Source organism: Lolium rigidum, chromosome 4, assembly GCF_022539505.1.
Source record: "Lolium rigidum isolate FL_2022 chromosome 4, APGP_CSIRO_Lrig_0.1, whole genome shotgun sequence".
NCBI classification, from domain to species: domain Eukaryota; kingdom Viridiplantae; phylum Streptophyta; class Magnoliopsida; order Poales; family Poaceae; genus Lolium; species Lolium rigidum.
Genome location: NC_061511.1, coordinates 47561765 through 47578565, shown reverse-complemented (window position 1 = coordinate 47578565; position 16801 = coordinate 47561765). Strand labels below are relative to the sequence as shown.

The window sequence follows — 16801 nt, the reverse complement described above, 5'->3', positions numbered from 1 at the left end:
CACTAAGTTATCGTTGAATGTGTGGGAGCCATTATGGATCTCCAGATCCCGCTATTGGTTATTGGTCGGAGAGAAGTCTCGACCATGTCTGCATAGTTCACGAACCGTAGGGTGACACACTTAAGGTTTGATGTCGTTTTAAGTAGATATGGAATATGGAATGGAGTTCGAATGTTGTTCGGAGTCTCGGATGGGATCCGGGACATCACGAGGAGGTCCGGAATGGTCCGGAGAATAAGATTCATATATAGGAAGTCACTTTCCAAGTTTGGAAATGATTCGGTGCATTTATGGAAGGCGCTAGAATGTTCTAGAACCTTCCGGAAGAAATCACCATGGAAGGTGGAGTCCCGGAAGGACTCCACCAACCCTAAACCAGCCAACCAAGTGGGAAGGTGGAGTCCATAGTGGACTCCACCTCCTTGGCCGGCCACTAAGGGGGGAAAGGGAGAGTCCTTGTCCCCCTAGGTTTCGTCCATATGGCAGTTTTTGAATTGGGGTCTTATTCAGATCTTTGGGCAAATCCTAGGGATTCCACCTATATAAAGAGGAGGAGAGAGGGGATGGCCGGCCACACCAAGAGCACCACCAGGCCGGCGCCCCCCAAGCACCTCCTCTCCCAAAACCCTAGCGGTTCCCTCCTCCCTCTCTCTCCCGCATAGCTTAGGCGAAGCCCTGCCGGAGATCTCCACCACCACCGCCACCACGCCGTCGTGCTGTCGGGATTCCGAGGAGGATCTACTACTTCCGCTGCCCGCTGGAACGGGGAGAAGGATGTCGTCATCAACATCGAACGTGTGACCGAGTACGGAGGTGCTGCCCGATTGTGGCACCGTCAAGATCTTCTACGCGCTTTTGCAAGTGGCAAGTGATCGACTACATCAACAACGAGATCTAATCTCGTAGGCTTTGGAAATCTTTGAGGGTTAGTCTCATCTTCATCTCGTTGCTACCATCTACTAGATTGGATCTTGGCTTGTTATTCGTTCTTGCGGTAGGAAATTTTTTTGTTTTCTATGCTATGAATCCCATCACTCCTGGCCAAGTATGTCGAGCTTTCTCCAAGGGTGCCAGCAATCGTTTCTTGATACCATTACACATGATACCGTTTGCTTTCTCGACTTGACCATTGGTTTGCGGGTGCGCGACTGATGCAAAGTGTAGTTTGATACCTACCTCTGCGCAATATGCCTTGAATTCCTTGGAGGTGAAATTGCTGCCGTTGTCCGTGACGATGCTGTGAGGGATACCAAAACAGAAAACGATGCCCTTGACAAAGCTTACTACTGATGCTGCATCTGGCGAAGTTATTGGTTTTACCTCAATCCACTTAGTAAACTTGTCGACAGCCACGAGCATATATACGTATCCCCCTGGCCATGCCTTGTGTAATTTCCCCACCATACCAAGGCTCCATTGTGCAAAAGGCCATGACAAAGGTATTGGCATCAACTCTGCTGCCGGAGAATGAGGTTTTGCCGCGAATCTTTGGCACTCATCGCAAGTACGCACTATGTCCTTCACATCTTCTATTGTAGTGAGCCAATAAAATCCTGCCCTGAAGACCTTGGCTGCTATTGCTCGACTGCTTGCGTGGTGTCCACACACTCCTTCGTGTACCTCCTTCAGGATAATTCTTCCTTCTTCAGGTGTAACGCATCTCTGCAATACTCCCGATATACTTCGCTTGTACAGCTCTCCTTTGACCATAGTAAAAGCTTTGGATCGTCGAATAACTCGCCTTGCTTCTACTGGGTCTTTGGGTATCTCTTTCTTTAGGATATATGCGACGTAAACCTGCATCCAAGGAACTTGAACCATCATCACCTCATGTGATTCCCCTATTTCTTTCGATGTATTTGCTTCTGATTCTGCTGGAGCCCCCAAGTCTTTCTCGAGCTTCTTCTTCGGCTGTTTCGATGTTTTCCTCGCCTTAGTTGATCTTTCGCTTATCTCCTCCCAAAATACGCCTGGTGGTAATGCTAAGCATTGCGATCCGATGTTTGCCAAAACATCGGCTTCATCGTTGCTGAGTCTACTAATGTGGTTTACTTCACACCCATCAAAGAGTTTCTCGAGTTCATTATATACTTCCTTGTATGCTATCATGCTGTCATTGACTGCATCGCACTGATTCATCACTTGTTGAGCCACCAATTGGGAGTCACATAAAATTTTTAGTCGGGTTGCTCCACAAGCTTTCGCCATCTTCATCCCATGTAAGAGTGCTTCGTACTCCGCCTCATTATTGGATGCATTGGAAAACGTCATCCGCAGCACATATTTCATCTTGTCTCCTTGAGGTGATACTAATATCACGCCTGCTCCAGCTCCTTCTACCCTCTTGGACCAGTCAAAATTCATAGTCCAGGTACTCGACAAATCTGGAGGTCCTGTACTTTGCAGCTCCATCCACTCTTTAACAAAGTCCGGCAGGATTTGCGACTTTATTGCTTTTCTTTTTTCATACGTGATGTCCCGAGGGGAAAGCTCTATTCCCCAAAGGGAGACACGGCCTGTAGCTTCTGGATTATTCAAGATGTTCGACAGAGGTGCCTCATTGACTACTATGATCGGGTGTGCCAAAAAATAGTGCCGTAACTTTCTTGCTGTTGTGAATACTCCGTATGCGAGTTTCTGATAATGCGGGTACCTCTGTTTTGAAGGCGATAAAACTTCACTGATGAAGTATACCGGCCTCTGGACTCCATGAAGTTTCCCTTCTTCTTCTCTTTCTACCACAAGTATCGTGCTGACCACCTGAGGTGTGGCCGCGATATATAACAGGAGAGGTTCCTTTTCTTTTGGCGCCACCAGTATTGGAGGTGTCGAGATTGTGCGTTTGAGGTGCTCAAACGCCCTATCCGCTTCTTCGTTCCACTCGAACTTCTCTCCTTGCTTGATCAGCGCATAAAAGGGTAGCGCTTTTTCTCCTAGCCTGGCGACAAATATGCTCAGAGCCGCGATACGTCCTGTCAGCTGCTGTATCTCCTTAAGCTTCATCGGCTTTCTCATTGTCACAATTGCTTGTATCTTCTCAGGATTCGTCTCAATGCCTCTGGCTGATACCAAGTATCCAAGGAGTTCTCCCGCGGGAACGCCAAAGGAACACTTCGTCGGGTTTAGCTTGAGGCGAAACTTGTCGAGGTTGTCGAAGGTTTCCTTAAGATCATCGATTAAAGATAACCCCTGATTTGTTGTAATCATGACATCATCAATATATACTTGAACGTTCCTGCCGATCTATACGGCAAGACACTTTTGCATCATCCTTTGATAAGTAGCTCCCGCGTTTTTCAACCCGAAAGGCATTGTTTTATAGCAGAACACACCGTAAGGTGTTATGAAAGCTGTTTTGATCTCATCCTCTTCTTTTAGGCGGATCTGGTTGTAGCCAGAATACGCGTCCAGGAAGGAAAGACGTTCGCATCCCGCTGTGGAGTCGATAATTTGATCGATCCTTGGGAGGGGAAAGTGATCCTTTGGACAATGTTTATTGAGACACGTGAAGTCGACGCACATGCGAAGGACGTCAGTGTTTTTCTTCGGGACCAGGACTGGGTTAGCGACCCATGTGGCCTCCGTATGCAGCTCCTTGATGAAGTTTGCTTCTCGAAGTCGATTAATTTCTGACAGCATAGCTTTGCGGTTTGGTTCCGAAAAACGCCGCAAAGTTTGTTTAATTGGCCTAGCCATTGGATCCACATTAAGAGGGTGCTCGGCAATTTCCCTGGGTACTCCTGGCATGTCAGCTGGACACCATGCGAAGATTTCCCAGCGCTCACGGAGGAACTTGACGAGCGCGCTGCTGACGTGCGACGAGGATTGCAACGGCGCCAGAAAGTAGCTTCCTTGTGACGGTAAAGCACTCGTCCGTTGGGAACCCCAAGAGGAAGGTGTGATGCGTACAGCAGCAAGTTTTCCCTCAGTAAGAAACCAAGGTTTATCGAACCAGTAGGAGATGAAGGCCACGTGAAGGTTGTTGGTGGAGGAGTGTAGTGCGGCGCAACACCAGGGATTCCGGCGCCAACGTGGAACCTGCACAACACAATCAAAATACTTTGCCCCAACTTAACAGTGAGGTTGTCAATCTCACCGGATTGCTGAAAACAAATGATTAAACGTATGGTGTGGAGAATGATGTTTGTTTGCAAAGAACAGCAGAGAACAATGATTGCAGTAGATTGTATTTCAGATGTAAAAGAATGGACCGGGGTCCACAGGTCACTAGTGGTGTCTCTCCAATAAGATAAATAGCATGTTGGGTGAACAAATTACAGTTGGGCAATTGACAAATAGAGAGGGCATAACAATGCACATACATATCATGATGACTAATATGAGATTTACTTAGGGCATTACGACAAAGAACATAGACCGCTATCCAAGCATGCATCTATGCCTAAAAAGTCCACCTTCGGGTTAGCATCCGCACCCCTTCCAGTATTAAGTTGCAAACAACGGACAATTGCATTAAGTACCGTGCGTAATGTAAACAATACAAATATCCTTAGACAAGGCATTGTTGTTTTATCCCTAGTGGCAACGAGCACATCCATAACCTTAGAACTTTCCGTCACTGTCCCAGATTCAATGGAGGCATGAACCCACTATCGAGCATAAATACTCCCTCTTGGAGTTACAAGTATCAACTTGGCCGAGCCTCTACTAGCAACGGAGAGCATGCAAGATCATAAACAACACATATATGATAGATCAATAATCAACTTGACATAGTATTCCATATTCATCGGATCCCACCAAACACAACATGTAGCATTACAAATAGATGATCTTGTCATGATAGGCAGCTCACAAGATCTAAACATGATAGCACAAGAGGAGAAGACAACCATCTAGCTACTGCTATGGACCCATAGTCTAAGGATGAACTACTCACGCATCAATCCGGAGGCGGGCATGATGATGTAGAGTCCTCCGGTGATGATTCCCCTCTCCGGCTGGGTGCCGGAGGTGATCTCCTGAATCCCCCGAGATGGGATTGGCGGCGACGGCGTCTCCGTAACTTTTCTCGTATCGTGGCTCTCGGTACTAGGGTTTTCGCGATGGAGAGTTTAAGTAGGCGAAGGGGCCGAGTCGGGAGGCGCCCGAGGGGCCCACCCCATAGGGCGGCGCGCCCAGGGTTGGGGCCGCGCCCCCCTAGGGTGTGGCCGCCTCGTCGCCCCTCTTCGTCTCCTCTTCGGACTTCTGGAAGGCTCCGTGGAAAATAAGACCGTGGGCTTTTGTTTCGTCCAATTCCGAGAATATTTCTTGTGTAGGATTTCTGAAACCAAAAACAGCAGAAAACAGAAACGGCACTTCGGCATCTTGTTAATAGGTTAGTGCCGGAAAATGCATCAAAATGATATAAAGTGTATATAAAACATGTGAGTATTGTCATAAAACTAGCATGGAACATAAGAAATTATAGATACGTTTGAGACGTATCACGCGCTTTCCTATGCGCTATCCATATTTGTTGCGATAGCTGTCGTCTTCTTGGGATCTGTCGGATGAATCTGTACTTCCTTCGAGTTCTTGGTGGTATTGAAGGTTGGCTCCTTCAGTGGCCTTCCTCCATCAGGCAACACATCATAATCAGTTGTTAGCCTTGACGCCATATATTCCGCTTGCATCCCGAAAGTTTCTGACAGCCGATGAAAATCCTTGTCGCACTTATCCGCCAGCGCGAAACTGCCTTTTACTGTGATTGGGCCATTGGGTCCAGGGAGCCTTCACAATAAGTATGTGTAGTGTGGTACCGCCATAAATCTGGCATAAGCGGGTCATCCTAGCAGAGCATGATACTGTGACGGGAAATCCACAACTTCGAATTCTAGTTTCTCTCTTCTGTAATTTTCTCGGGTACCGAACTGAACGTCGAGACTGATTTTTCCCAATGGATAACTTGGCTTCTCCGGGGTGATGCCATGGAAACACGTGTCAGTTGGTTTTAGATTCGCCAAAGATATGTTCATCTTCCTCAATGTATCCGTGTACATGAGGTTTAAGCTGCTGCCTACATCTATGAACACCCGTGAAACGTCGAATCCTGCAATCACCACCGGCAAGATCAAAGCTGATTGTCCTGGTCGTGGAACTTGCTGCGGGTGGTCTGCTATGGTGAAGCCGATGTCTTGCCCCGACCAATTCAGGTACTCAACCGTTGGTGGAGGCATCTTCTCCGCCATGTAAACTTGTCGCGAAATCACTTTTTGAGTTCTATTGGAGGGTCTGCCCTTCTGAATCATCGAGACTGTCCCATTGGTGTAGATATAAGGACCGTTGGTTGGAGCTGCCGCCAACTGCAACTGGTGTCGATTTTCGTCCGTAATTGCGGGTGGAGGTGGAAGGTGAATCTCACTCCTTGGCCCCTGGGGGTTTCTGTTTGCTGCCTGTGCATTGGCGTGACCCGCATATCTATGCAATGCTAGGAAAGTTTGGCAGTCTTTCTGGAGGTGACCCGACTGTCTCTTCCCAGTATTATCGAGAAAGAAATGCATCCGACAAGGTCCGTTCAAAAGGTCCTCGGGTGATACATACGGTCTCTGGAACCTTGGTCCACTATTTTGTCTGTTAGAATGGGGAGCATCCCTATAGTCGCTGCGCTGTTCATTACCCCTTTTATAGTCATCTCGATTATTTTCTCCATTATTTCCTTGGAAGCCAGCCGATATTTGGCCAGGACCGTCATAATCTGAGAACTGTCGAGAAAAACGCCGTCTATTTTGATTATTTCGGTTGCGGTCGTCCTCAGGCGACCTGTGCCGTTTATTTTGAACAGCATCTTCTCCATCTGCCCAGCGATTCGCTATTTCCATGAGTGCTGCAATTGTTCTTGGATTGGTCCTTCCCAAATCCTCGATTAGATCCTTCCTTCTAATACCAGCGACAAACGCGTCTATTGCTCTTTCGTCAGATATATTCTCTGCCAAATTTTTGATGATGTTGCATCTCTGGATGTATGTCCTCATTGGCTCACCATACTTTTGTCTGCAGGCTCTCAGCTGCTCTATTGATGCTGGTTTCTTGCATGTGGATAGGAAGTTCTGCACAAACATGTCCTCGAAAGTTTCCCAGCTGTCGATAGATCCGGGTGGTAACTTCTTTATCCATGATCTCGCCGCTCCACTTAAGTGTACCTGAATACTCTGCATGGCAGTTGCTTTGGTTCCTCCCGTCAATTTTACTGTCTTCAGGTAGTCGACTAACCAGTCCTCAGGATCTTGCAAACCATCGAACTTCTTGTAGTTGTCGGGTAATTTAAACCCAGACGGGACTCGAGTTTTACGAACTCGTCGAGTGAAGCAAGGGAACCCGCACATATCTTCCTCATCTACTTCTGGTGATTGCCGACGTTCTCTTCTTTCTTGCCGCACTCTGTCGATCCGCGCCTGTGTTGCTGTATTTCTCGCATCACCCGTTCTTGGAGGATCTTGCACTGTCGCCGCAGGTCGTGGACTATTTTTGCCTTGGGGCACCTTCGGGAGGCGTACTTGTACCCGCAAACGCTGTTCCCATGACGCCAACTCCTGCCATAGCCATATTGTACAATGCTTCTCTTGGATCTCCGGGAGGTGGCCTGGATGCCAGTATGTAAGCCTGAGTCGCCATGTATCCAGCTTCTGGTGTTTTGGGAATAATGTTTCCTCTCGTGTCTATCGACATAAAAGACATGTCGAGGTTTTGGACCAGATGCTCCCTCTCGCCCTCTGGTATGTGCTGCAGCCGAGATCTTCCTCTATTATGAGCTTCCCTGTGATTATCTCCCGAAGTTCCTGATTGTCGACTCAGCTCAGCTCTTCGCCAACTCGACGCGGAAGCTGCCGCTTTTCTTTGCTCAAGTATCACCCTTTGCTTCTCCAGTTCTCGACTAGCACACGCGAGCCTATATTGGTAAGCTTGCAACTCTTCCACCGTAGCGGCAGTGGTCAACGGATTGGTACCGTTCAAGGCTGTTGTCGCTCTATCCCAACCTGCTTGCGGTAGCTGCAACTTCTGGCGTGGTGTAGTCCCGACATATTTGGTCCCTAAACCTCGCGTAAGATCAGCGGGATCGACGTATGGATTTCCCAAATCATCGAAAGCCTATGATGTTTCGCTCTCCGGATGACTGGACTCGCCAATCACGTATACTTGATGATATGTTGACCTTGAGTAGTTATCCTCTGGGTCGGTGACACCGTCGTAACGATCGGCGAAGACCTCCCGAATAAGGGTAGATTTGTCGATGAAGCTGAAGCTGTCGATGCTTTCCGAGTCGCTGTCCAGATCGGAGTCCGTGAACGACCCGAAAGACATCCCGCCAAACAGATTGGCGAGATCTCCGCCAACGGCGGGCGTGGTGCTGCTTGTCGACGAGGTTTTTCCGCTTGATTTTGTTGTTGATGATGACCCCGAGGAATCAGAACCAACCGCTAGCGGTCCCGAACGGGTCGGTGCCGCTAAACGACGTGATCCTTCTCTCCCGACGCAGAACTAGAAGCTCCCGAACTTCATCTCCATTGGCTCTTCCAAATAGGCATATGCATCCAAACGGGCGGGAGGGTGAGGAACAAAATCAACTAGACCAGTTTCGATCTGTTTACCATTGGGGATGCCTATGTCACCCGGTGCCCAGCAATCCAGAGCATCATGGAAGCAATCTTCATACAGCAGCAACAACAACAAAAAATTGCTCTGGGTTTACTTCATCCTCAACAACAACAATGCGGTCATGGTATTTCTGTCCAACATCAGCAGCAATACCATCTCATTCAGAATATCCTCCAACCTCAACAACTAGCTAAGTTGGAAGTGATAAGGGCTTTGGTGCTAAATACCTTACATGCGATGTGCAAGGTGCAAGTCCCGTTGTACTGTTCCACCATCACCTCGCCATTCGGTGCCACTAGACGGGCCATCACTATGTAGACGATGGACCAATCGGTGTATCGGTCAGAAATAAAGTGCGATGCACCATCATGTATGACCTCAACCCTACCGTTCCAAACTTGGGAATAAATGACAAATAAAGTTCTTTTTCGCATAAGTGTTCCGTTCATGAGTATGTTCGGATGTTCTTGTGGTGACCATAGTCTTATGTGTTAACTAGCTGTTTATACTGAGATCGTTGTCCAGATGCAATTTGGTCGTTGGTTTACATACAGAGTGAATTTATGCTTTTGTTCCTCTTTCACTTTCCTTTCACAAAACGTGTTTCAGTAATTAGTATTTTCAATAAAACTAGTTAACTAGAAGAAAATGAAACTAATTTTGTCATGCACTTTATGAGAAAACGGCTAGTTTCCTTACAAATACAATACTTTCTTTTTGTGTTTTACATAAATAACTTGTCATATTAACATTCATAATAAGGGCATGTACAATAGTTGATAAGACTGTCTTATCATAGCGACGCCACGTAATTTAGATATAACAATAAAACATGATGTACAATGGGTTATTTTTTAGTCTTATCTCTAGTAATTAGATATCCTAAATTTGTGGTGAGAGAGATTGTGCTAAGAGATCATCTCTTAATTAAGAGAAGGCAAACCCTTTTTTCAACATTCTCTCTCCTTCACCTCAGCATTTATCCTACATGGCACTGCTAAGATATCACCATTGTACATACCCTAAGCAATGGAATCTACACACAAGATAATAAATACAATATTACCTCCGCTTCGAAATACAAGCCTTTTTAGAAAGTTAGTTTAGTTTTCTAAAAAAGCTTATATTTTAGAACAGAGATAGTACTTTCTAATTATGCAGTACATATATAACTTCCCATTTTAGCTAGCACAATGCACGTGAGGCTCCTTCCGCAAACAACGGGACATGAGGAGCCAGTTACCCAAAAACGAATAAAAACTGAGTAATAATAAGATCAGGCTCATTCGGCTCAATGCTAGAGCTCGTGGTCACCGCCAAGCCGGAGCTCAGCCACCGCCATTGTAATGGTGCAGTTTGCCCATGCGCACTTTCTCTCCCGCTGGCGAGACATAAAGATTTCAGGACTTCTTCTGCCAATCCCCCGATTCTGTTCAAACCCTTAATCATACCAAATGGGAGATTGATGGCTGACAAATTATCACCGTAGGAGAACTACCCATCCACATCTACATTTGGTCCATCCATCTGTATGTTCCAGGAATTCAGGATACAGGCAGACTATAAGCTATATTCAAACAATCTCTTAGGAACACTACGGGAAAATGTCAATGTGCCGATGACTTTTTGTCGGGGCCGTCGGTACCAAATAAGGGCAACCTGTGCCGATGGTGGCCATTGACACACAAAAAAGGTCGTCGGCGCAGGCTTGGTCTGGCTGTCGAAAGCCGTCGGCATAGGGGTGTCCGCTGTGACTGTGAGGCGAAGCCGTGATTTTCCCCCCTAGTCCTATGCCGACGGCCAAGTCGTCGATATAAGCCCTGAGCTTTTTTTCCTCCACGCACCCCCTCCTAGTGTATCGCCCTTTTAAGTTTCAAATGAACGATAGAAAATGATAAAAAATTCTAAAAATAAAATATTTTGAGATTCATATATGATACGCAACCTACTATTAGGGAAAATTAAAAAAATTGAATTTTGACTTTTATTTGCAAAAAAAGTTTATTTGTAGGTAAAGTGGCATTATCTTTTGCATACGACGTCGGAAAAATGTATAACCTATCAAAATGATCGTCTCAAAAAGTTACATCCGATTTCAACAGCCTTCGACTATTTGCAATTTTTGAAGATTGTTAAAATTTCAAAGGGAAATGCGAAAGTAGGAAGATTTTAATTTTTGCAAGAAATTATTTATTTTTATTTTTTAAACAAATTAAAACTAATAATTGAATTCTACATAAATAATATTATTACTTAATCATTGATGTTTATTTAAATAATTATTTAAAATTCAAAATAATATAGAGTTGTGATATCATGGTCTAATGGTCAATAGTATGTACGATTCTGGCTACTTTTTTTTGCAAGTACAAAGAAGTGAAACAGCACGGCAAATTACAGAAAGGTCCCTACAGAAAACAAAAAAAACAGTCCTGCCCTTCTGCAACTCGACCACGTCGTCGTCCCGGGCGCCGTCGGTGGCGCGCCCTCGCTCCTACCCTCCTTCACGCCTTGGATCGAAGGTAGTCCCCAAGCGAGCGGGAAGTCGCCGATCGCCGGCCCCGAAGGGCCTACACCGAAGGACGCCGTCGTCGCCGAACCGAGCCGCCCCAGCTTCTTCGTCGAGATCTTCAACAGCTGCCAGATCCGCCACCGGACCACCGAATCCGGCAAGGGGAAGTCGAGACCAGCAGTTCCGCAGAACCGCCAGCTCGACGAAGGCGGCAGATCGACGTCGGAGCCCCACGGAGCGCCGCCATCAAGGAGAAGAACCACCGCCAGCAAAACCACTCTGACCGCGCCGCTTCCGCCCCGACGCCGCCGGCTGGACACCCTAAACTCCTCTACACTATGTACACGACGTGAATCGGCGTTCCCCCGTCCTCCCGCGGCTGGAGCGGCCGGCGGAGGGCGAGGCAACCACCGATTCGGCGCCGGCGAGGTGAGAAGTCTACGGTCGCTCAGAAAATCGCCTCCCTGGTACTGTAGGTGGGGAGGAACGGTCCAAGGTCTACGATTCTGGCTACTTACAACATTAGAGTACACTGGCAATAGCTAAAGCTTTAAAAGGTAGCACCAGTTTGCTTCTTGGCAATGCGCAGGATTACATGAACATAGTGAAAGGACTACATGCGTAAATAATAGAAGACTTTTTAGATTTAGTTCACCAATTAAATTTTAAATATTAAATATTACTCATTTTGAAGAATTCGTCGCGAGAAAGTTAAATATGCAACAAAAAACTCATTTGCATTTATTGCTTGAAAGTTGTGCTTGTTTTTCAATTAGTAGTGCATTTGGAGAAGAAAATCTTCTCATATCGGTGGCACATGTGTGGATCCCACGGATGGACATCCTATGTCATGCAATGATTCAGGCTGGTCATAGTGCATAGTATCATATTGTAGTATCATGCGTATGATATTTGTCTATGATACTATCACTATAGTGGGTGGTATTATAGAGTAGTATCATAATCTTCTAAATTTATTATTTTGTAGAATCCCAATACAAAATGTGTATACAAGATCTATTTAGCATTAGTTTTTCTCGTAACGTGCGCTATGATACTGTATCCACCTATGTTACTCTAATATTATCTCTCCTCATTAATTAGATGCCACATCAGCATTTTTGTGGGCCTAAGATGCATGATACTACCTAAGATACTAACACTATGGCTAGCCTCACGTGTAATACCAGGTACGACAAAAAAAAGAGGTGGCGAATAAACAACTTCAGCGTTTCTTCTTACTTCCTTTCGCAGCGCCAGATTTCGATAGGCTCGCGACCAGGTAGATGAATGCGCCAACAAAGAAAATGATGGCAGCTAGCCCATATTTCCCAATTAGAGGTGAACGGTTTGTTAGTTGGCGGACTTCTGGGCTTGGAACTATGATCAAAGGGTATGTTCTCCGTTTGATCGGCGTATAGAATGATGATAAATACTAAGATCAACAGGGAGAATTACTATGAAGGAAATCCGGGGTCCTCAAATTCAGAATCGGTGACGAAGGGGTGGTGTTCGCTGTCGAAAACTTCGGTTCCATCAAAGATCAGAGTATTCCTGTGGAGGCTGGTCCAACAGTCATTACCAACTACTGATATTTTGGAGCATCGAAATATGTCCAGGACTAGCTCATGCTCTGCGTGTGGAGCGGTTGATTCCTGGAGACACTCACTTATTGAATGCAATATGGCTAACAGTGTCTTGATGTTGTCGGATGAGCTAATGGTGGAGCATATGATTCCATGTAGAGAAACAAGTGCAAGGAACTGGTTATTTCATATGATGGAGACAGTGCCACATGATGAGTTCACTAGAATGTTTGTCACCCTCTGGGCAATTTGGACGGCGAGGAGAAAGGCCATTCATGAGGACATCTTCCAGAGTCCCTTATCAACCCACGGTTTTGTAACTTCTTTCTTGGATGAACTAAACGGTTTAGCTACCGGGAAGTCACAGCCGATCATCAGAGATCAAGTGCCACCCCATGGAGCTCAAGTAAGTTGGATTCCTCCTGATTCTGCCATGCCAAAGATTAATGTAGATGCAGCATTATCGAAAACTAGTGCAAAGGGGGTTGCTGCAGCTTTTTGCTGCAATAGCAATGGTGTGTATTTGGGTGCATCGTCTGTAGTTTTCAATGGCATTACTGATCCGGCAACTCTTGAAGCGCTCGCATGCAAGGAAGCATTGGCTTTAGCAGGTCCTCAACCGGTTTCATGTGGCATCGGACCGCAAGCAAGTGGTAACAAATGTGAAGGAATGAAGTTTAGGCAAATATGGTGATGTTATAACGGAGATTAATGCCCAGACAACACAGTTCATTCAGTGTAGTTTTGCCTATGAAGGAAGAGCTCACAATTATGAAGCTCACAATCTAGCTAGACATGCCCTTACTCTTGATGCTGGCCGCCACCTGTGGATGGTCACGCCTTATTCTATCAACATCCCTGTAAACATTGTGATCAATGAATAAAGTCTAGCTGGTTTGTCTCAAAAAAAAAAGAGTTGGCGGTGTGCTAAGCGATGATTCTGGCGATTTTGGCATCCTACTTGGATGTAACAGGCCAGGACGAGCCCTTCCCCGGCCACCGAGTGGTCGCTGCCGCGCACTCGACCGTGTCGGCAACTAGGGCTAGGATGAGCCCCCCCCCCCCCCTCGGCCATGGCCTGTCAGGCCACCGAGTGGCCATTACCGCGTACTCGGCCACGTCAACGACTAGGGTCATGTCGATGGTCTCCGGTTCGGTGGCACTGAGTTGGGCGCTCGATTGCTTGCGCTCTGTTTTAGCCTCTCTTGTGGTAGCGTGGGAGGAGGAGACGTGGGAAAGCGGCGAGCGGGAAGGTGATGGAGGACATGCAAGATTTTGGCCAGAGATTTTCATCCGGCGTTGCTATGGAGGAGGCCACGACTGGGCGGCACAATTTTGGTGAACTGGAATTTTCATCTCGCAGCTCCAATATCATGTTAGGACTGTTGCCACAGGCAGTACAGGGAAGACATGTGGAGATACTCTTAGAAAAAAGTTAACATAATTCGGAGTTTGCATCTAGCACCCTGTACCTTTAAACAACTAGCGTATTTAGGCTCAGTTCTTTTGCTAGATTAATAAATAAGCTGCCCCTTCCTAACTTCTCCCATAAGGCATTTGACTTTCTAAATTAGTTATAGGATGACTAGTTCAGAAGCCTCGGGTAATAAGCCGGATGCCTTATGAGAGAAGCTAGGTAGGAGGAAGCTTGTTTTTTTAAGTTGGCAAAAGAACAGGGCCTTAGTCCCTCATGTTTACAAACCGAGAAAAAAACCCTAATTTAAGTGCTTTCTCCGGGTGGCATTGCATATAAGTGGCAGTTGAATGGTCAATATCTGGTTTCATGCTAGCTAGGACCGCATCGATCTCCGCCTTGGAGAAGGCTAGCATGATGTTGTTTAAGCCTCTCATCATAGACATTGCCAATGATCTCGCTCTAGGGGGAGTGAATATTGATAGGCTTAATTTTGGGGCCTTAACCCTGATCCCGAAAGTCCAAGGGGCTTAGGACATTCGAAAGTATAGACCTATAGAGCTTACCAATGTATTTAAGTTTGTCGCTAAGGCTTATGCCATCACCATTAATGGGGAAGTGTGGAACTTCTTCTGTAATGGGCGGGGTGTGCGCCATGGGGCGTTACCCCCTTGTTCTTTGACTTGGTCGAGGAGGCACTGGATGTCATCCTTGATAAAGCGAAAGTGGCAGGTCACATCCCGATGTTATCCCTCGTCTTATATCTGAAGGGGTATCTCTCTTGCAATACTCAGATGGCACGATCATTATGATCCAACCGGAGGACCTGGCAATTGCCAACTTTAAATTCATCTTCCTGTGCTTTGAGAGCATATCGGATCTTAGGATTAATTTCCGTAAGAGCGAGGCCATGGTTTTGGGGACCTCTGGCCTTGAGAGTCATCGGATTGCCAATATGCTTAACTGCAGTCTGGGATCATTCCCTTTCACCGTAATCTTTACTATTAAATTGCTATCAGACCAGTACGTCGTAGATCGTCCCGAACGATTTTCTCTATCGCTGGTGGTTTCCTTTCCTTCGTCCCGCGGACCCAGGTGGGCCAACTGGCAAGGCCCAACAAAATCACATAAAGGGTTTTCGTTCCCGGCTCTCCCTCGATCTCCTTTTTCGTCTCGTGTTCTCTAGGATAAAACGTATCCAAAACGATCTTTACTGGAAACGCCTTGCCTGGCTGCTCGTGGTTTGTGGCAGAATATGGACTCTGCTTTCTCCATTATTTTTTTGCTTGGTCTCTTGCTGCTTGCCATAGGCGTGGTGGGTGGCCGTGGTGGCTCCAGTTCTCTAAAGAAGTAGGACTACAACAAACGGAAGCAGAAGGCGATTAGTACCAGGAGTTCTATTTTTAGTTATTTTCAGTCAAGTATCATCGCTGTACTCATGCTCCATGCATCAATTTTTCAGCCAGCAGAATCACTGTCACTACGTATCTGTGAAATCACTTTACATAATCAATTTTTAACAGGCCTGCATCCAATAGAGATTGCATGGAATACTGACGCCTGATAAGAATTTCTAAGTTCCGGCCCAGCAACATATATCCCGTGTAAATCGGACCGGATGAGATAATTAAAAGGCCTAGCTCTAAATCGGTGTCACCAGGTGAGATAAAAAAAAACCATGCTAATCACATGGGTCATTTCATCAAGAATCAAATCGGATAGGTTGACCGAGGATCTGATCGGTGTCATTGGGTAAGAAAAACACAACACCATGCGAGCATGTCATCCATCTAAAAAACACATCCTAGGAAAAATAAAAAAAATAGAAATTGATTATCACTTGTTGACCCGTCGCAGCACACGGGTATTGTGCTAGTAGGTTTATTAATTTAAAATCGAGCTCTGTTCTAGCATTTTGTCTAAAAAAACAATTGAATTGACAATGAAAACTTGTTTGAATAGGAAATTCAGAAACCGCTTCTGCCCTCATACTCCGCTGCTCCCCTCGTGTCGTGGCTCCCGCACTCCTCCCCTCCCGGTCGATTGGGTGCGGGCGCTCCGACCTGTTGGCGCTCGTCGGCGGCATCTCCAGTGATCCTCACCGGAGGACGACCGGCCTGTCTCCCCATGTCTACCTTCTTGCCTTTGTAAGTCTAGCTGGTCCACTCGTCAGCTGGAAACGGTTGGCTCTCCTTTCGGGCTCGATGTGGCCATTGGGCTAGCCCATCTTCTGGCCCATGTGTAGGTGGGCTCATGACAGAGCTTGTACGGACTTAGCTTCCATTGGTGGCACAACCAAGCTGAGTTCACCTTCGATGCTATCATCTTAATTACGATGATTGAGCATCGTCATCACCACAACCAAGCTGTGTTCATTCAGGTCAATGACTATGAACCAATATGGTCTAGCCGGGACTCCACACCAATTTAATTCCTGTCCACATCATCTCTGTCTTAATTTTCCTACTTCCCAACACCACCAAAATGAAGGACATCGTCGAGGTTGCCCACCGATGTCATCGTCACTCCTTCTCAAACCAGAGGCTCCGACTTCACTGAAGAATGACCACCTAAGAAGTCCTCACAACAGCAGCCTCGTGAAGCCCACGTCGGCCCATGCCAAATAGTCAACCTTTCATGCAGAAGACTGGCAGCTCTGATTCTAATGACGAGTTCTACGGGGAAGATGTGCAA

General features: G+C 46.5%; 1 protein-coding gene across 1 annotated transcript in view; it reads left to right on the top strand.

The window, feature by feature from the left end:
- Positions 1-15671, top strand: part of LOC124646992 (avenin-3-like) — a 32897-nt gene extending 17226 nt beyond the window's left edge. Inside the window, exons 3-4 of the mRNA XM_047187008.1 lie at positions 8609-8683; positions 15631-15671. Of these exons, the coding sequence (XP_047042964.1) occupies positions 8609-8683; positions 15631-15671 (116 nt within the window). The remainder of the gene's footprint in view (positions 1-8608; positions 8684-15630) is intronic.
- Positions 15672-16801: the final 1130 nt, after the last annotated feature.